Source organism: Perca fluviatilis, chromosome 8 (genome assembly GCF_010015445.1).
Source record: "Perca fluviatilis chromosome 8, GENO_Pfluv_1.0, whole genome shotgun sequence".
NCBI lineage: Eukaryota > Metazoa > Chordata > Actinopteri > Perciformes > Percidae > Perca > Perca fluviatilis.
This window is the reverse complement of record NC_053119.1, coordinates 11,113,141-11,134,726: the sequence shown is the minus strand read 5'-3', so window position 1 is coordinate 11,134,726 and position 21,586 is coordinate 11,113,141. Positions and strand designations below refer to the sequence as shown.

The window sequence follows — 21,586 nt, the reverse complement described above, 5'->3', positions numbered from 1 at the left end:
CAAGCAGATTCCAAAACGGCTCATCTGAGCTTTCATTTTCTCAAAGGCAGAGCAGGATACCCAGGGCTCGGTTTACACCTATCACCATTTCAAGCCAATTGGGGACCATAGGCAGGCTGGGGGAACTCATATTAATGTTAAAAAACATCATAAAGTGAAATTTTCATGCCATGGGACATTTAAAGTTCTTAGAAACAAGAAGCAGAGCAGCTACTAAATGGTCCTTAAGGGGACATTTATTGTCAACTTCTGTTTCGAAAGTAAATAATGAAATTTTAACCTCCCTATTTGGTGTTCATTTAAAGAGTTTTCGACCACTAGCTGTGCCATGGAGCATTGACAGTTGGTGGCATTAGCGTGTCAAGAAATATGGCCAACAAAAGGAGGCATTTAAGAAGACTGCAAGCTGATGTAAGTAATGCAGATTCCAATATACAAAAAAATATGTCTCTGCACGTTTTATGACAAAACAAATGTGTTCATCAAGCTTGTTTGGCTTCAATGATTTAAGAAAGAGGCTCTGCTACGGTTTGTTCCATTTTTTTATTGTTTACTGTCATTGAACATGAATACCTAATCAATGCAACTGATGACTAAATCCTACGTACACAGATGACACCAGGGTTGCAGATATGGACACTGAGATATCCAGCTACTGTACTGCAGACACAATACTCACTACAAATAACCAGATTACAGAGACATCGCTATTGTTTGTGGATACTATGCAGACTGATGCTGAAAGATTACACTGGATACTTTGCAAATACGTTAGCATGTTAGCATGACAGAGTGTTGTTGGGTTTAAATGAGCTATTGTGGTCCAACTGGGTTTCTGTCTTGTCCTGATGAAGGTTGCAGAGCTTCATTCCCGGACGTAAATCCGTGTGCACACTACGTCGTCTGCCGCAAAAGTCTGGAGGAAACAAAAAGATAATTCTACATATTAGACACTGAGTAGCCCTTACGGTCAGCTGGCAAAAGAAATGTTGAATTAGCTCCACATTTTAAACCTGTTTGCACCTGTGACAGTCAGCCTCTGAGGCCTTAATATGCTTCAAGTACTTGTTAGATGCAAGTAGCCCTGCATGAAAAAAAAAAGCTCTCATGCATTTGAATGAGACCAGGCTATCGATGCAGCAGGGACGCCAACGAATGGGCTAAAGAAGTTTAACCAGGTTCAATTTACCAATCAAATACATGCAAGCTCACATGGCGTATTACTTTGTAATGTAAAATCCGTATTTCTGCACGATCGTTGCAACAAAACATGAAACTATTGTCCCTGTGATAACTTTCCAGAGTTGTAAAATCCTGTGTCTGAATATTATAAACCTCTGTGCAGCGTTTTGGCATCTGAAAAGCCCTCAAATTCACAGATCTTTTACTCAAACTGGACTTTCTGGGTTGTGTTTCATTTTTAACACAATGCAAGAGGCTGCGATGATTGCTGATTTGACAGTGTAGTTGATAGGAATTTGTCTCCGTGTGCCTACATATATCGGTGGGGCTACATCCAACGCCAATGATTCGACCACCACGCCCACCTCACGCAATGATTGGTGTGAAAAGGCAGGATTTGAACTTTTCTCTCAAGGTCTTACATAGCTACCTCTGTCACTGTCCAAGTGTGCGCCCTTATCCCAATTTGTACTAATTATCATGCACAGAATTATCACTACAATGACAAAAAAATGACAGAACTTTGAAGAGAGATTCAGGAGGGGTGTGTGTGTGGCTGTTTAGATCGTGGCCTGAACGACACGTCGTACGAACTGGACCCAAGGAGTCTCTGCTCTTTTTTGTTTCCCCTTAAAACAACTTTTAAAAGTAGTCTTTGCATTCAATTTTGAAATGAAAGAATGCTAGATTGTTAGGTTATGACAGATTACCATATTGTTTGCTCAAAATGTCAAGGAAATATTATTAACCAATGATGCTTGTGACTGTGTGGAACAACATCACAGTCGCAATTATGGCATCAATCTAGGTCATACTGCAAACTGTTGATGATGAAACCAAAAGAAACTGCTAAATAACTCAAGAATGGTTCCCTTGAATGCACAGACGTGAAGTGATTGAGTCCAATCCTCTGATGTGCCGTCATTTTTTCGTTTTATTTCAGGATTATGTAGCCGGAGAAAATCCACCCGACTTTTCCCTTAAAGTGTTTTCAGACTAAACCAATTAAATGGATCATGCAAATCATATGGAAATGTGCCCCACTTACAGTGTGAACTGCCACAAACAATCAGACCATTCCTTTATGATCGCTTGTCCTCCTTTGAGTCTTGAGCTAAAGCTCTACCATTGTTGGGTTTGTCTCTGTGTCTGGAGGCTTTTTTTTGGAAAGAAATAGATATGATTCAGATTCAGACAGTGTTTGTTTTGGTCTTTCCAGTTGCTTGTCCCAAATGAAATAGGTTGTCTAGGTGCAAAGATGACTCATCTCTCTTTTTCAATAGAGAGGTTTAAAATCTTCCAGTATTTGTTTAATCAGCGTCAAATACTGATGCATTTGAAAAGATCTTTTGCATTTCCTTACGTTTTTTACTCTAATTGGAATGGAAGTTTATGAGCAGGTATTTTTAGCTATGCTGTGATGTCCTTTCCTTACTGATGTCAAGATATTTGGTTGATTTGGTTATTTCGAACATAACATTTGTGTCCTCCTTGCTGACTACGTTTATGTTCAACTTATTTGCAACAGCAAAGACGTTTTGAGGGAAGCGTAATGGCGGCTGGATTACCTTTTCTATTAACATAAAGAGGAAATGTTAATTACATATCTGACAAGTTACAAAAATGTTGATACTGAACGTGTGAAATGTTCACTGGCAAGATATTTCAGTGTTTTTTTGCCAAAAAAACTAATGTAGTTATAGCAATTACAGCACACATATATGGTTATGTTTAGGTGAAGGAAAGAGAATGGTCATTTCACTTTCTTTACACAGTTCTTTCTTATTATCCTTCACGCTTCCACCAACTCTATCAGGCTGCTGTGGCACCAAAACTAGGCCAGCTGGCTCAGGTGAATGTTGACGAGATTTACTTGTCAGTGTTGCCATGGCAACATATGCAAGCTGCATGCACTGAGAATCAATTTCGTATCATTTACCCGCAACTTGACTACATGATGTAAGAATTTGGCTCAGCGTGGCTTTTTGCTGTTAATACTGAATAGAAAAAGTCAAAATTGGGACTCTACAAGCTGCACTGTAAACGTGGTTTATCTGCAGGTTGTATGATGGTGTGACAGCAGGGAGGACTGAGGTGAGAAGAGCAGAGCAACACAGATGCTGTCGCAGCTCGGCCAGCTCAATCTCCATTAGTACACGAATGCTTCAGCTCCTCCAGGGCATCCGGGCCAAAGTGTCAGAGTGGTTAGGCGCTGTAACACATTCTGCTTTTATCACCCAAACATTAGAAACGATTCAATATCTTCTGCTTTCCTCTGAACTATGATGAGCTTCTACTGGAATATTGATTGCAATTTAAGCATTATAGATATGCTTCTCCCCAGTATTTGCTTCTAATATAAAGCTATACGCAAACATCCTGTGATTACTTTTTCAGGCTTTTGCCTTTTGGACATTCATCTCACAAGTACTCGAGGAAAAGCAAAGCAAAGCGTGGGAGCGTTGAACGTTGAGAGAGGAAATCTATTGAGTCCCTGAGAACTGTTCGTCCCGTCCATTGGTTTTGGACGGCTCCCCTGCACATCGTTCGAGGGGCTTTAGACCCATTGACTTCTGCCCATATTAATCTAGCTAAATACAGGGGGTATTACTGCAATGTCAGCGTAGCAGCTCCTCTTGTTCTCCTTTCAACATCTCTCCGTGGGGTGGATGAAAGCTCGGCTCCTTGGGAAACGGCCTCTCTCATTTCCTCTACGGATGAATCTCCCGGGTGACTTCATCTACTCCCTGCCTCGTTTCATTAACCGTTTCTCAAACAAACAGAGTACACTAGCTGCGAAAAACCCATCGTAATGCACCTGATGTCTTCTGAGTGTCCATGAGAACAAGCCACGTAACAGACAAACCATACCGATTAGCTACACATCAGCTCGTAACTTCTCTGTACTTAGAGTAACGTTTTGGGGTGAACACTTTATTTTTTGTCTTCTCTTCCTTAGCCTGAAATGAGAGTTCATTAATCACCTGAACTTCAGAGCTTTTGTAAAGAAAGAGTTTTTCCTCTTTCCTAATCAGTAATTTATTAAGAGGCTTTCAGTGAGATGATGACTCATTGCCCTGCGCTCACCAGTATGAGCTCATCGCCGTTCAGCTCTCGGGTCCAGTAGGTTTTGGGGCCGTCCCCTTCCACCAGAGTCTGCTTACAGTACATCTTATTCTCCGTCTCCCAGGTGGCGAGGCTCTGCAGGGGGAGGGATAACAAGGTGGGAAGGTCAGTACGATGGTTTCAGACAGTGGGGGTGAAACACATTAGCAAGGCGTAACCTTTAAAGGGTCACTTTATGCCAGCATTGCTCATTGGTGGGGTCAGAAATATGCTCCAGTGCACCCAACAGGGATGTCATAGCGTACTGTCACATCATCCAGGAGTACACTTCTACACCACTGCATCACGGAGAGAAGTTAAAGTGGCTACAATCGGCATTTTTATAATGATAAAGTATCAAATATGGTGGCCCTGAAGTGCAAATCACAACAGCAAATAGAAAAACGCAACAGCAAATCATAAAACACAATGGCAAATAGGATCTATCTAGCATAGGGGGCCCACCCCTCCTGATTGGACAGACGGACTGTCTGTCTTTTAACAGACCGTCTGTTAAAAATAGGCACTTTTCTGTGTTTTTCACCTCTCCTTCCTGTAAAAAGACAGACAGTCCATCTGTCCAATCAGGAGGGTCCGTCCTCTGCTAGATAGGCCCTACCTTTTCCGGTAGAAGTTAATGCCGTTGTGTTTTATGATTTGTTGAAGTGTTTTATGATTTGCCGTTTTATTTTCCTATTTGCTGTTTTGTTTTCCTATTTGCCATTGTGTTATATGATTTGTTGAAATGTTTTCCTATTTGCCGTTGTGTTTTATGATTTGCTGTTGCATTTTTCTTTTGGTGTTGTGATTTGCACTTCAGGGCCACTGCAATCAAATTATGTTAAAAAAAACAATGTGAATGTGAACAATGTCAATTTGAAAAGGGTTGCTTGTAGTGATGAACCTACTGAGAATTATCACCTGACTCTGCAGCTCCCATTGGCTTTGCGGAGGCGAAGCGTTAGCAGAGCTGAAAAATATTTAAGGACCTCTGAACATCTGTCACTTCTTAATTAGCCTTGTTGATTGATAATATTTATATTTATAATTTTTTTGTCGTTTTTCGCTATTGAAACAAATTGCTTCTATACATTACAAAGGTTCATCTGTTAGGGTTCCCGTATCCTCAACCATACTAAACAGGCGTTGTTATGCATTCATCCAATCAGATGTATTAAGGGTCCATGTTTATATCACTGTTGGTCTGGTTTTCATGGTTTAAGCTTTGCCACTTAATGCTATAGCATACAATGATATTTTAGACAAAGCCAGGTCCATAAAGGAAACCCATCCAAACAAGTGGAGGCCGTAATAGCAGCAGATTAATGCTTATGGTTTTGTTTTGAGATTTTTAACAATCATGTATGTATGCAATGTCCTACTTTAAAACAACTTTGTCCCATGCTAATTCATCCATTGCAAGCCCTCAATGAATGAAGTAATATAACATTACAAATCAGTAGTGAGTTAAAAAAACAACATAAAATCCTCTTAGCCCTTTGGTCGGTCGACAGTCCTGGTCTCCATCTGCTAATTCACATCAGGAATATTTCAAATGACTTCAACAGGATTAGTCAGACTTTGACTTCAGGACTAATTGCTCCTGAAGTAACTGACTCAAATTACCTATCAGAAAGCTAAAAATTCATAAAAGAGCAGGACCAAGTTGACCCTGTGGTGCTAATTTGTGTTAATGGCAAGGATTTATCATTTTGGTCAGCTTAGGGTCCATTATTTGCACTCATATTTCATTACTTTAACTATACTGACACAAAAGTTGTTATGTTAGAGGAACAGTTTGACAGTTTGGAAAATATGTTTATTTACTTTTTTTGCTGAGGGTAAGATGAGGACATTAATATCACTCTCATTCCAAATAAATATGAAGCTGAATCCAGGAGACAGTTTAGCTTAGTATAAAGTCTTGAAACAGGGTGAAACAGCTTGCCTAACTCTGCCTGCCTCCACTTCTAAAGCTCACTGTTAATGTTAGGCTATATCTTGTTTGTTTAAGTCATACATAATACAAAGTGTTAAAACAAATTTATAAGTGAGCTTTAGAGTTGCTGGTAGGCAGATTGTTACGCTTAGACAAAACTATGCTAGCTGTTTCCCCCCGTTTTCAATCTTTATGGTAAGCTAAACGAGCTTTTCTGGCTGTAGCTTCATATTTAAAGGAATATATTACACATTTTGGGAAATATAATTATCTTCTTGCCAAAAGTTAGATGGAAAGATTGATACCACTCTCATGTCTGTCTATTAAATATAAAGCTGCAGCAAGAAGATGGTTAACTTAGCTTAGCACATACACTGGAAACAGGGAAACAGCTAGCATGGCTCTGTCCAATAATAACAAAATCCACCCTCCAGCACCTCTCAAGCTCACTGTTTCTCACGTTGTTTGTTTTATCAGTACACAACTGAAGTGTAAAACATAATCAATCAGTGAACTCAAAAGTTGTACGTGAAGAGCTAGGCTAGCTGTTTCCCCCTTTTTACAATCTTTATGCTAAGCTATGCTAACTCTCCTGGCTGTAGCTTCATATTTAGTAGACAGATATGAGAGTTTATCAATCTTCTCAGCTAAAACTCGGCAAGAAACTGAATATGTGTATTTCCTAAAACGTCAAACTATTACTTTAACTGCTTTTTTAGAGTAAAATTTCCCAATAAAGTCTTTATTCCAAAGATTAGCTTGCTATTCACATTTTCTCTTATGTGTTGGCTTCGCATTCCTATCTGACTCTGATTATGTTTTCCCACACTGCTGAAATTTGTTTTCCTCTCCAAAAAAACCAGCTGCATTTTCCTTTTCAACATAGCATCTTAAGCTAGTGATCCCGCTCCAAAAGCCTGAACTGATCAAAACTGCTGATGCTTCAACTCAAGCACAACATTAATATATCCAACAAAATTAAAATCGGGATAGACCTATAATGAATAACCCATAATGTATTTCCAGCATTTTCTTGCATAGTCTATTTGTAGTGTTGCTCATAGACAATGTGTTTAACCATTTGTAAAAAAAAAAAAAAATTATATTTTATAAAGCACCACTGCCCAGTGTTGGATGGAGCAACAGCCTCAGTTTCTCAGAGGCAAATGTTAATCACCATATCAAAGGTAGGGAAAGCCATCATGGATCCCTGCGGGCTGCTGTCCACAGGCTTTGCCAAGCTGAACAACAGCAGGGCTTTTCTGCCGTTCTCCCTCTGATTCTTTTTTCCTAATAAAGCCAGAACCCAGAGAGTCGATTAGCTACGGCTCCATTTTAACGCTAGCATCAGTCTCAGTCTCTGAGTCGGATGGATTTTCTCTCATTCTCTCTGTTGCACATTAAGTCGCAGACAAATTCTCACACATGGTCTTTCTCTTCTAAATAACACACCAGAGCCTGTGCACACAAATTTGAGACCAAGACAAATTCAATCTGTATTTGTTTTTACCATGTCCTGTTTTTTTCTGTAGCTTTTTACTTATCAGAACATCTACTGCCGTTGGCTTTTTTTTCAGTCGCTCACAGACTTTACAATGCTTATCAGACACAAACATCTAATTTCCTGCTTGGTTTAAAGTTTTTATGCTGGATTTTTACATTTCTTTCAGAGCCCCAAATAATACGCTCACTCCCTCTTGGATTTATCTCTTCCCACAGTTTGATCACATTATCTCTCTCACGTCAGTGTTTGCTCATCACTTTTCCGTCTCTCAGCAGCTTATGCCTTACACTTAGGACAACAAATGAGTTGCTCTTTATCAAATCAACTCACATTTTACCAAGTGACAAATACCACATCTTAATTGTGAAGACATGCAGAAGTGCCTTAAGCTGCACTTTCAAAAATAACCAATTATAACTGGGTGCAACAAAGACAATCTGACGGTACAGAACTCCATTTAAAAAGTCCCAACTTCTGGAATGATGGGTTTCCATAATATAGTCCTAATTAGTCATTCCACTTCTTTTATGTGTCTTCGTATATTTTTTTCATTTCTCCCTTAAAGAGAAAGGACGTTCGTCTTGTTTTACAGAAAAAAAGTAATTACAAATCAACCTGAGGAGCAGACAGAATGACAAAGAATGTTTCAGCTTTAAGTGTAATGAGACATAGATTCTACAAATGGGGCTGCGAATCCAAAACTCAGTTGTTTGCCCTCAGTGCATATCAGAATTAATCCAAAGGAATCCTTCTTCCCTCTCTCTTCTCTTTCAACAGATTTTTGATTTGCCTGTCATTCGCCGTAGGCCTGTTCCTGCCCCTTCATGCTAAATGACAAACTGTCAAAAGAAAAGAAATCATGCTCGAGTTTCAGCCACTCCGTCCTGCTAATACATTTCCATCTTTATTCATTAACCCCAAACCTCTCCAAGGCTGCCCCATCACATTATATGATCACCTGCCAGTGGTAAATAATCCATTATTTGGAAATACATATGCCATCTTATCCTTGTACTTTGTATGTATGTGATACTCTTTAGTGGATGCTACATCTGTTTCTCAAGTCAAATATTTGTATCGATAGGCTTTGTTTCTAAACCTTACGTATACCACATCTGCTCCCTTTGCCTCTCCCCATGGCAGATGTCTCCATAGCAACCCGCTGGGTTGAAATAGTCCATTTGTCTTAGTATTTTTGCCCAGAAGTGACTTGTTTTATTGTACATTGGGAAATTAAGCTTATGAGTTCAGCTGAAATTGTTGCTCCATCACAGACGCCGTCTTATTTCTCAAAACTGAACTTCAACTGCACAAGGCAGCAACAATGCCTCCATCCATCAAAGCAGATACATAATCGGATCATAACGACTTCCACTCTGCACTCCGCCCGTCTGGTGTCAGTTTCTCTGTTGTCTCTGAGACTGGCAGGAAGTCTCTTATCACTGTCTCCTCCTGAAAGGCCGTCTGATCCCACCGCACTCACAGATTAACTGGAGCTTTTTAACCTTGTGCCGGTGTTAATCAGCCCTATGCTCTCCGCCAGGCACAGATCAGTGTGTAATCCTTTTAACCACAGGGGCAGCCGACCTCAGCCAAAACCCACTTAGGGCTCTCCTGCCAACAACTCCACCTGAGAGTCCGCCAACATCCCACACTGCCCACCTCGCCCCTCTGGCACATGTGCCAATGTCGGTGGGCGCCGCCTCCTGCAGGTTTAGCTTCACTCTTGCGTATGATTGCCACACAAGAGCACAATGTGCTTGTTGCTGGGAGCCACCTCCTTGATTTCTTCTTGGTAAAAAAAATTGACAAAATATATTGTACAATCAGAAAGTATTAAGATTGTAGGACTATTATGGTAAAGTTCTGGCTCTCAGCTTTAATATGAGGGTGTTTACATCTACATCAGATTAACAGTGGATCGAATGTAGCTAGTTCAACCTAATTTCAGGTGACATAATGTAATTGGACAAGTTAATATAAACTTAAAGCTGCACTAATCAATATTTTTATACAAAAGATTCCTCACAAGATTATATGTGTGAAATACTGACTGTCATACTGACAAAACCCACAGAAAATATCAAACTCAGCTCTATTGGTTTTCTGTCCCACAACACAAGTTTTGAACACAATACTGATGTATCATCACCTTTTAAGTTATGATATGGTGAACGTGTTAGCAAGCAATTGCTTATTTAGACATTCAGAGTAGCATTGTTATTTCTTTGGTCATGTTTGTGGCCACCTGATGAATGCAAGTCCAATATTCACTCTCTTTTAGCTCTATGTTTGGTCTTTAACAAGGGAAATATCTGTCTCTTTAGCTGCTAAATGCTGCACCATGTTCACCAGCTAGTCCACTAACTGTGTCTGGCAGTTGTTTTCAGTGAAAAAGCTCTTAAAACCCACTGTACAGTAGCTGGTGAACATAGTGGAGCATTTAGCAGCTAAAGAAACAGATATTTTCACATGAGTTGGTAGCAGCTAATGGCAGAGTGGATATTTAATTAAATTCAATTGTATTTATAGTGTCAAATCATAGACAGAAATAATCTCAGGACACTTTACAGATAGAGTAGGTCTAGACCACACTCTATAATTTACAGAGACCCAATAATTCCCCAATACTGAGCTTACATTAATCAAGTGACAACACAACATCAAATGAATGCTCATGTTGCTCTGTGTCTTCCGGATGTGTTAAGGCAACTGTTTGATAACCCATTTGCCATAAGGTCTTTATACGGTGATGATGTCAATGTTGTGTTTTCATCCTGTTCTGCTTTAAATTCATCATATTTAATATTTGTTTGTATATCCTCCATGTCTTGCTGAAGTCTAACTAGTCATTGAAGATTTTGCAACTTGGAGTCTTCTTCAGTAATGCTCTGCCACTCTTGTACTGCAACTGTCTTCACTTTTATTTTATTTTTTCGGGTACTTTTTGCCTTAAGTCTGATCTTCAGCAGTGAAAAACATGATCAGTTGGAATCTAAAATGAGCAAGGGGTTTGCTGCACACTAAAACTCGTGGCTCAAGAGCCACTTGCTGAAATAATTTCAGCAATTTTGGAAATTCTGGAAGAACAAAGTTGTGTATTATTTGGGAGTATACAGATGAAAAAACTACATACTGTCCTAAAATTAGAGGTGAATAAAAATATCTACCCAATATGGATACAAACAACTTCACACTTGGACGATAGCTTAAAGCCACTTTAACCTCACAGTTATTTTTATTTATTTATCTCCAGTGTGCTGCAGAGACAAAACAATGAAAAACATGTCACTGTCCTAACACCTTCTAGAATGCTGATGCTCAAACCCAAACAAGTGGATGTGGCAAATGTGTGATGACAACTCGACTTGAGGTGTAATGTGGTGAAAAGCCACACAGAGCCATCTAGCCCTGCCCAGTACCCACCATGCCCCAGGGCACAGACAGAAGGAGCCACACTGTCTCCTGGGATCAGAAATAGGTCATGTCTGCTCTCTCAGACTGCAACATGTAGTTGATACAATAAAATAAAAGGTAAAGACAAAAATATGTATTTCAGATTGTAGCTGTTGAATGTTGTTTTGCAAATTAAACAAGCATTAAGTGAAGCAATTTTGCATGTTAATATATATAGACATTCAGCCTTAATTAATTCTGTACTGCACATACCCAGAATGGCATTGTGGTTTCCATCTCTAACCACCATGATGTTTTTTTGATGATGATTTGATTTGATTAATATTAGGAGCTGTAATGCTCAAAATTACACTCACTACATGTTTTCTTTTCAATGACATAAGTCAATGTATATTACATTTACAGTATATATTCAATACATTTGCAGATGGGACTTTCAAATATCAGACCATAATCATCTGTAAAGTAAGTCCGTCCTCCAGCTTTAGGTTGATTGTTCTTCTATGAGTAAAATATTAAATGCAAAATTTTATATGCACCACGTGATATTTGAGAATCCCATTAAGAGAGTTGCTGTTGATGTTAATATTTCTGTTTATTTTTACACAGTTTCTTTTTTAATGTGTAATAAGATGTTTTAATAAAACCCTGCAATTGTAGAAATCAACATGAATGCTGATATGAAAATGTATGGACACGCACAAGGCTAAGGATAATGCTTTTTGGTGTTTTCAAGAAAATGACTAATCTCATCCTTAAAACCCCAAATTCATCCAGTGGTTAAAGAAACTTGACAAGTTTTACTGTGACTGTTAACAACAACTCTCCAATCCACATGTGTTATGCAACTCTCCTCTGCTACACTGCAACAGGCCTGTTCTTAAAGGAAAGATTGTACATAACCAATGGATGAGCATATTACAACACGGCACTCGCTCATTTCAAACGTCTTTTTCCCAGAGGTATTGTTATGTGCACCTATGGATGGTAGGGTGGCATGCTAATTGAAGAGACTGAGCTGTCCTGCAGATGTCTCCTTTAGCAAGACACTGAATCCCAACCAGCTCCAGGATTCCCACAAAGAAAAAAATACATTTTTTCTCTCCAAAATTGCACCTGTATGACAAGCAAAAAAGTTGCCTTTTGTCAGTCATGTTAGATCAGTCCTATTTCGTATAGGCTTCGCCCTCTAAGGGCTGTGCCTATACTCATAGAATCTGGAGTTACAATAACGTAACTATCGTTCTGTTCCCCCCTAAATTCCATACAGCCTCCTCAATCACCACAAATTGCGTCACCACAAATTGGCACCACAATATCTACAGCTATTAAAAAAGACCTTAAGGATTTTCTCCCTCTTGGAGAATTATGATTGAGTATGTGATACATTATAAATGATAAAATTCTGGATCATAAATGACCCTAATCCATCCCTTACGGTGATAATATAATCTGTTGTTACTGATCACTACATTTTCTTAGTAAATCCAATTTCAAAAACATGTTAAAATCACTTAACATGCGTTTCATGAGTTTTGATAACACTGTAATACCCTGGTAATCACAACTAGCACACCTGAAAAACCTTCTTTTGTTAAATTGATCTACTGCCTTTGACGTATTTCTGTTTTGATTGTTGATCCAAAGTTTGCATGCCAAATACTCTCTCAATATGCCATACAGTGAATATACATCACTAAACTTTGATTCATCAGTTAATGAACTGCTACATTTCTGCGGCTCCTATCACATTTTGTCAATTTGTGTGTGTGAGAGGATAACACTGGATTACATTAACGTTAATGTTGTTTACCCACTGTGTGTCCTCACTGATACAAAACAGTACTCTTCTTCTCTCCAACTCAGCCACCGGTTGCTAAGCAGGAGTGTGATAAACAGATGTCAGCCTCTGGACCATTAATGCGGAATATGTCATTACCTAAAGTGACTCAGTGGCAGCATGTTTTCACCATGACATCTCGTCTCTAAATGCTTAAACTCTGGAGCGCTGACTTCCTTCATTGTGTAGGTGCAATGAGTGCAATAAGAATATGTTACAAGATACGGTATGTAACATCAAGAGGTGGCCAACATATTGAGTTTAATTCTATTAATTTTATGAAGTAACAGACAATTATAAGAGAAAAGACCTTTATGCTTTGACAAATTTAAAATACACAGATGGAGGTCAGCTTTGGGAATGCAATCGTAATGTGTTTACACATTATCAGGCTGAACAATCAAGCTGCACCATTCACTTGATCTAATTATACAGCCTACATATTTACTACACAGATGACGTGCACGTCTCAGTGTTGAGATCATATCACATGTCTCACAAGAAACCAGTTTACTCTTATTACATGTAACAGAGCACAGCCTTTATGTCAAAGTGTGAGTACTTTTTCCTACTTCAGTTTTACAGTTTTACAAGTATTTTTGCAGAATTTGTCATGAGTTCTAAGAATTTAGAAGACCTTGATGTTCCTGAAAAAAAAAAAAAAAAAATGCTTCTTCTTCTTTCCAAACCTTTGTAGTAGCTCTGACTGTCTATCAGGATGTGAGAAATCCCCCTCAGGGCCTAAAGAGGTTCAGAGAGAAACTCTCATCCATCCCAACTCAAGCTGCATTTAATCCAGCTGCACAGACGTGAGGGTGATACCAATGGATGAAACTGCAAGGAGGTATTAATTTTTCATTTAACCCTCTTCAACAATAGCATACAGATATATTTGAAGACCTTTAATACACATATACAAACACACAGAGAATAACAAAGGATGTAAACATTTAGAGGATTCATTCAATTATATATCTGTAGATGTTAGCATTAAAGTGCTATTCCCTTTGTTAATACGGATTTAATCATTTTGGCATCATCCAAAAGTTGATGTGAAACAAATGTGTGGCTTTTGGGAAAGAAAACTACTCAATATATGTCCAAGAATATACTATTGTGTTTATATTCCATGATGAATACCAGTGCTGCAGGGAATCTGAGATATTGACTGATTCAAACCTTCTCTGTACTTGTCCACACACACATTGGCTTGTTTTTGTCACTGTGAAGACATAGCATTGACCTACATCACTTCCCTGGAAGCCTCTTTTAACTTTAACTATAGCAACTACATCCTTTATCCCAATCTTAATCAAAAACTGTTGAACTTGTGGGAACCAGTTTTTTCTTGACGAGGAGGTGAATATGCAAATACATTTTTGTCCCTACAACAAAACTATATACAAAACTATATATATAACCATTTAGTTTTTTGTGACTTAGAAATACATTGCATTAACTTACATTCATTCCATGGAGACTTACCTTCACTTTAACCATAACCATAACCACCACACACCTCACACCAACACTTAAACCAAACTTAACCCAATCATAAGGGAAGTCCCCACAATGCCATTAATAAAACTATATGCTAACACACTAATGACTGTGGCATCAAGTTTACACTGACAGAAATGTTTCACAATATGCGGCAGAGAGAACTTTTCATATTTGAATAAACACTAAAAGACGATGTTGAGGGTTAGGAAAATGAAATGAGCCTGAGAAAGTGAAAACAGGAGGACACCAGGAAGGGCAGTATTTACTGAGGTGAAATGTTTGCTTAGTTAAGGGTTAAAGAAAGAAATTTCAATCACATTTAATGGCCTCGTGCTTTTGCATGCTTTAGCCCATTTAATTCCTTATACTTAACATCACATGTGACAATTTTGCAAGCAATACTGTTGTGTTTTAGAAACGTAGATGCATTCCAGGCAGCCATTGGCTTCCATTCATTTCTGTACAATAAATAGCAGCATCTTGAAACTCAAAGTTGCAAACTGTGGGGCGTAACCACAATATTCTGGATGGAGACTTTTGTTGCATCGCATACCTTACCCCCATGATTCCTGTCTAAAACGGCACTGTCAAAAATCATATTGTACAGAAGAAATGGAAACCGATGGCTGTTAGAACTGGAGGAAAAATAAATAAGAAAATTTAAAAGTTTGTGTTAAAGGACTAAAACACAAAGGTGCGGCAATTGAAGCTGTGAGTGTTACTCCCATGCTACACTAGAACATCTAACCAATTCACTATGAGTATGACATATTTTAAATATCAGATGTCTACCTTGCACTTTCGTCCATCCACTGTCTCCTCATCAAATTCCTCACCGATGTGGAAGTTGATCTCAGTGGTGCGCACACTGGTGGATGTTTTGATGTAGAACTTCTCACCGTCCTGACGGATCTCCACGTGGGGGTTGGAGGCCGCCGCCACAGCCACCTTCCTCAGCATGGTGTTCACGCCTGACCAGGAACAACCCAGACCAGAACAACAAGAGGGAGAAATCAGAGGTCTGTGTCACCGTTTTAACAAGAGTCATTTAGTTATTAAAGGGGACATTAGTGGGATTTTTCACTGCCTCATAGAACAAAATGACTAAAGAATATCCTTAGGGATGTTTTAGGGATGTTAGTCATGACTCAATAATTACAACATGCTGCCTTTTCTGGTGCTTTGCTAATTGTTTAAACCTAGTTAGTAGTGGAAAATAAGCCAAGCACACATTATTGTTATTATACCTAATTACAGTATTATGCATTATGATATTTAAACCACATTATCAGAAATGCCTCATCATGACTGTTCTAATTAATTAGCTAATACAGTATATTGTATATATATATATGATTTTTGTATTCATTAGAGGCAACTATTAAAGGAGCTTCTTACTGGTTACAGACAGAGGTCAACAAGAGTTATAGATTAGCTTAATACACCATAAAATCATATAAACTTAAATCATTAGAGACAGATGTGGAGAAAAGAAAGTAAGTAGGTTAAAGGTTGATCTCTGCTAGGTACAGAAAAGCTGAGACATGCAAGAGAAAATGAGAAAAAGAGAAAGCGGCTGCCTTTAGGTCATGGGAATATGATTCTTTTGTTTTTGCCACAAGAAAATCAAATGTGCATGTGTGTCTGATAAAGAAAGTGAGACACAAATCAGCACAAAAAGAAGAAGAGAAAAATTATGCCTCTTTTATATCTGTTGGTGGTAACATTTTTACCGAATCATCTTCCAGTTCCTTTCTATTGTGCCTTAGTCTCGACCCCACCCAGATTTAGACCTCTCCAGGCCCTCATGCCAACTTGAATCAGACTCTAGACCTTAAATAAAGAGGCAAGTGCTGAATGCTGGTCTCCTTGTATTTTCCGTGTAAGCTTAAATTTAAGAAATAATGACAGAAATGTAGATTTTTCATAGTAAAAAAAAAACAACAATAAATGCTCTGTGGCTCTGACAGAAACCTCAACTATGTCTAAAAACGGAGAGAAATCTGTGAAATGTTTGCCCTTATATCTGTGTGATGGATTATTCAGCCAAGTCCAGAAGAAAAAAAACGAACGCTTGTTTCTTTTTGTCTGGTGGCTGTAAGAGTGGTGATCCTGGATGTGGTACTGCCTGGGGTTTTGGCAACACTTTGGCATGCCCGCTTTCACTATGCAAGGCCATCTGGCTTTATGTCCTGCCAAAGTCCTGGATCTTTTATTTTACTGGCCTCTCCTATCAACGGAAATAACTGAATACAGCCTATTGAAAGCCAATGTCTTTGCAGACAAGATCAAGTATTTAATTCGGCAAAGTTTAATGGATTAAAAAAAAGAATCCTCCTTAATTAGTTCTGAGAGATCCTCCTCACATAAAACCACTGTGGTGTTTCTTGGTTCTTGGTCACCACCCATGCATCAAAACATGTTAATTTGACAGCTTACACTCGACCCCACCCATGATCTGAGGGACCACAGCATGTTTTTATAGCATGAAATATGTATGTATGAGCATCAGTGAGCCAAGTTTCTCGTTTCTAAAAAACTGACATGGAATTTGTCTTACATTTCAAATATTAGACATTTTTGTTTTAGTGTATGCTCTTACAGAAAGAGGTCAAGATAATTTCCTCAAACACTGCTAACCGAGTGTCTAAGGTTTCTGCTGATACCAATAGTTAAATTTAAACGTCTGCAGTTTGTATTGTTTTTGCATTTATTGACTACAGTCCCCCATTAGGTTAGGAACGTCTTTAAAAAAAAAATCCACATTTTGGCTCACTAGTAAATTGTACATTAAGCGTGCAGTAGTTTTACATCCTTTGATCAAATGCAGACACATGCCTGTTCTCAATTAGCAAACTGTGAGTCTGATCAACTCATACAGCTCTGTTCACTCAGCGTGTTCACTCTGTTATCTGCACCCTGGATATAATAAACCCCTCCTTCTGTAGGGAAACATCAGAGTCAACACATAATTATGAAGATGTTGATAGAAAGTGGCGGCCCTGCAGCATTGGAATCCACAGAAGCTGCCCACTGCAGCTCCCCATTGACCGAGCCCTTATGTAAGAGTGAACGAGTGATCTGCTCCAGCAGATGTGGTTTAATGTGCTCATACGTGGATGAGGTGCTAAACTCGGAGAGTGACTGATTTCTCACTCAACTTAAAATTCCAACTGGAGGGTGGTTGCCTTATCAACCTTGCGTCAAAACAAAACATGAGAAGTGTTGTTGAAGAGTTGTTGTTTTTTTGTTAGTATTCTTTTGTGAATCAAAATTAATCAAACCTGAACTATATTTTCAGTTGACTTATTTTGACTGTGTAATGTGTTTTAGGATTCCTAAATTCCTCAATGATTGTATGGTCTTAAAGAGAACTGTGGATTAACTGACATTAATCTATAGTTTTTATATTGTCAACAAATCCCATGAAAAGACATGTTAGCCTGTCTCTAAATACTTTCAGACTTCCCTACTTTGTATGTAGTACTCAGCCCCAAGCCCATTCATACCTACTGACGATGTAAATCTTTTGTTACAGGTCACAAATGAAATATACTTTCATTTTTTTTTTTTAATGATTACGTAACTTCCTAAGACAACTGGGCACAGTTTTTAGACATTGAAACTCAAACAGGAGTAAATGGTGCATTTCCTGGGGACATTTTCAGCTGTGGATAATTCTACATTTGGTATTCACAACAGGAGGACGGTGTATTTGGGATTAATTCAAAATAAACTACAGTGCCCAGGTTCATCATTAAGATAAAACATGTCACCCAGTGCAACAGTGGCTCCTTTATGTGTTTTTAATAGTTTTGGGACAAAAATTAAGATTCATGGCACAGAGGAATCTAAGACAGGCTATGGCTACAAAGGCAGTATTTTTTTTTTTTAGTAAATAGAGAAATGTATGGTTGGTTTTGTTTTCTTCATTGGATTTTTTGTCAACAAGAAATACTGTAGAATATCACCAGCTTAAACGTTACAGTGTATTATAGCAGGTAGGGGTGTTTAAAGAGTGACTGCACCCCCAAAGCACAAAGCAGATAGCACTGAAACACAAGACATCTTCCATGTGTGGTGTTAAGTGCTGCAGCGATGCACACACAACTAAAATGTCAATTGTTTCAGCTTTACAAGGTGCAAGGTACTGTTTTTAACTTAACTCTGACAGATTGTGCTAAAAAAACTAAACAGAAACATGTCTAAAAAAAAAAGTTCTAATATCAATCCATTTGGTGTCAACAGTTCCTGTAGAGTTGTTGAAGCAGCTTATCCCTGAATATTTCTACATTATTCTAAAGACACACAGCCTTTTGATGTGTCCTGTCTGTTTGAGCAGTCCCGGCGTGACGGAACGCTGCAACACAATTGAATGACCCAGTTAAACTGGTTCAAATCTAAACCATCACAACCACCAGTTAAGACTAAGGAGGGTGAAAAAGAATGAAAAAAGATAGGACACAAGAGAATAGCACTGGGCTCGAGAGAGCTCCCCTGGCATTTCTAATGCATGCCCTACTTAAATGCTTAACATGAATGATGTTGTGTGCCCCCCTCCTCTCTTCATGTAACAATACCACGTCTGTTTAGGCTGGATTTCAGCATCCAGTGTTTCATATCTCCTGTAAAGGGGCTTTTCCTTCAACAGCATCTCCCTGTAGATCTCTGCGTTCTTTTCCCAGGGAGCTTCTCCGAACAATACCATGTTGTTGGAAGTGTGGCATGCCATTCTCCAAGAACAAGAAAAGCCTTTTTCAATATGGACATGATGGATAGTCAGCTTCATGCATGGATGGGGAGGTGGGGGTTAAGAGGGAAAGACAAGGAGACGGGAGGCTTACCCAAGGCTTTGAGAAGTTCATCAAAATTCTCACTCCTCTTCATCTTCCAGGTGCCGGCAAAGTTAGGCATGTCTGCTGAGGCTGAGTCCGAGGGCTGCCGAAAGAACCTGTTCCACGCTCTGATGCCTCTCTCTTTCCTCTTCCTTCTTTCTCTCTTTGACTTTTTCTCACCCTCCTCCTCCTTCCCTGTTTTCCTGTCTCCTCTGCTCTGGGCTCAGCCTCTCGCTCACACTGATACACCCAAGTTTTTTTTTGTTTTTTTTATATATATATATATATATTTGGTTTTCTTCGCACACTCTTGCTTAGTCTGTGTGTCTCAGTGTGCTGGCTGCAGTCTTGTCTTTAGCTCCTTTATAGCTACTGTTCTTTAATGGGAGTCAGAGGAGGTCCCTCCCCCTGAAAGCTCTGTCCCATTAATAAAGTAGAGCGAGACTGACGTGTCTGCTTGCTCTGGGGATCAAAACGACTGAATTCATTATTTAAAAGAGCATTTATAGTGCTTTACTTTGTCAACAACTTGTAAACAACTTGATTATTAAGGGGGTTTTTTAAACGTGGAGGTTGGCTTGCATTATTGTTGTCATATTTTTGCTTTAAAAAAGCCCTTTTTTTCAGGAGAAGAAGAATAAGCTCAGGATACAGGCTTTATTTTTCAAAATTAAACCATGATCTTGCTTTGTTCAAAATTAGTAGTTCAGGGAATAAAGTTTGGTAAACTCTGATCACTTTTATTTAAGATAAAACCTAAATATATCCATCAAGCTAATTAAACTCTTCCTACAGTGAATTCCCATATATTATACTTAAACTGTTAAAGTACTACTTCTGTGTGTTTGTATTATCTCTATTCTACTGTAGTAAATTAAACCCAAAACTAACCCTGAATCACAAACATTGATCAAAGAGTTGCTTTATTGCACCAATAATGAATCATCTAGATGTTTACTTGTTATTTCCTCTTAGACATTAACAGGGAAGTATGTATTACACACACATTGCATTGTACTATATTATATTAATTATGTATAATTGTGTAAAGTGGGATCCAACTTAGTTCAAAGTGTTTCTGTTAGATCTGTAGCTTCTCCGTGGGTTGTCTGACTTTTACTGTAATTTGGTCTACATTGTTGATTAAGCAAGAGCAAAATATTACAGTAAAACATTTCTATTACATTAGCCTCAAACCAATCCTGCAACATGAACCAAAGAGATGGTTGTTTGAACCGATAATGAATCATCTGGATGTTTTCTTGTTGATTCCCCCCCTCAGGCTTTAAAGATGCATGTATTTATTATGTATGCATTTTATTGTATTAATTATGTATCAGTTTGTATTATTACGTAAAGTGAAATCAGTTTTCACTCTGCTGAGCTTTAGAATTGCTTTTGCGTAGTGTAGTCAGCCGTGTAGTATCTTACCTTGTAATACTGTAATAACAATAACTTGAGTTGTGACATTATTGGTCAATAATGTTATTATTGTTGCATTGTGAGTGTTACAACTCTTATGTTGTATTATGTACAGGTTGCTGAAAGCATTTTAGCTTGTATTAACTTCTATTACATTTTATTACTGTAAAGTACACTTCATACTAGGGCATGTACTTAAATTAGGCTACCTTGTTAACATTTTGGCCAGGACAAATGAGCCTTTTTTTGTTAACTCATTTACATTTTATTTGTTTTGATGGTCAATGAGATCTGTCCCTGTCAACATACAGTAACTAAAAAAAGAAGAAACTATTGCTGATGTACAAATGGTTCATTTTAATGTATTACATTTTGTCGAGACGGTATGACATTATCCAGACACTACATTATCAGTGACAACTAGATGTAAACTTATAGATCCAGAGTATGCATGCATATTTTACAGCTACAGTAAATGTGCTTGTGTTTCAGACTTGACGACGCTGTCCTCTACTCATTTCTAAAACCACAGGGGAACTGGACAGAAAGGGAATATTTTCAAAATGATTTTGAGAGGTTTTTTATTAGACCAGAGGAATATGGTAAATCAAGTATGCATGCCGGGGCGTATGCTGAATATCAACACCCAAACACATCTGTTAATGGTCAGACATTTAACTAAATCCAGACATTTCACAACTCTAATTTCCTGTTTCCACAGAACAGATTTTAATGACTCAAAACCTCTTAGAAACAGACACCTCAGCTTAAAAGTTTCTACATTTGGGGGGATTAGTCTTTTTTATTTCCATTGACACAGTCTTCCGAGGCCAAATCCC

General features: G+C 38.4%; 1 protein-coding gene across 1 annotated transcript; it reads right to left on the bottom strand.

Annotated features, from left to right (window-relative positions):
• Window positions 1–524: 524 nt before the first annotated feature.
• On the bottom strand, window positions 525–19,691 carry crabp1a (cellular retinoic acid binding protein 1a). The gene is made up of 4 exons (XM_039809897.1): window positions 19,335–19,691; window positions 15,283–15,461; window positions 4,270–4,383; window positions 525–916 (listed from the first exon to the last, which is right to left on the bottom strand). The coding sequence occupies exons 1-4, from the start codon at window positions 19,402–19,404 to the stop codon at window positions 866–868; spliced, it is 414 nt and encodes a 137-aa protein (XP_039665831.1). The 5' UTR covers window positions 19,405–19,691; the 3' UTR covers window positions 525–865.
• Window positions 19,692–21,586: the final 1,895 nt, after the last annotated feature.

Excerpts from the sequence above, each read along its gene's own strand:
- crabp1a (XM_039809897.1), bottom strand. The coding sequence starts at position 19,404 with ATGCCTAACTTTGCCGGCACCTGGAAGATGAAGAGGAGTGAGAATTTT. Across the intron at positions 4,384-15,282 it reads TGGATGGACGAAAGTGCAAG|AGCCTCGCCACCTGGGAGAC; the intron begins GTAGACATCTGA and ends CTCCCCCTGCAG. Across the intron at positions 917-4,269 it reads ACGGCGATGAGCTCATACTG|ACTTTTGCGGCAGACGACGT; the intron begins GTGAGCGCAGGG and ends TGTTTCCTCCAG.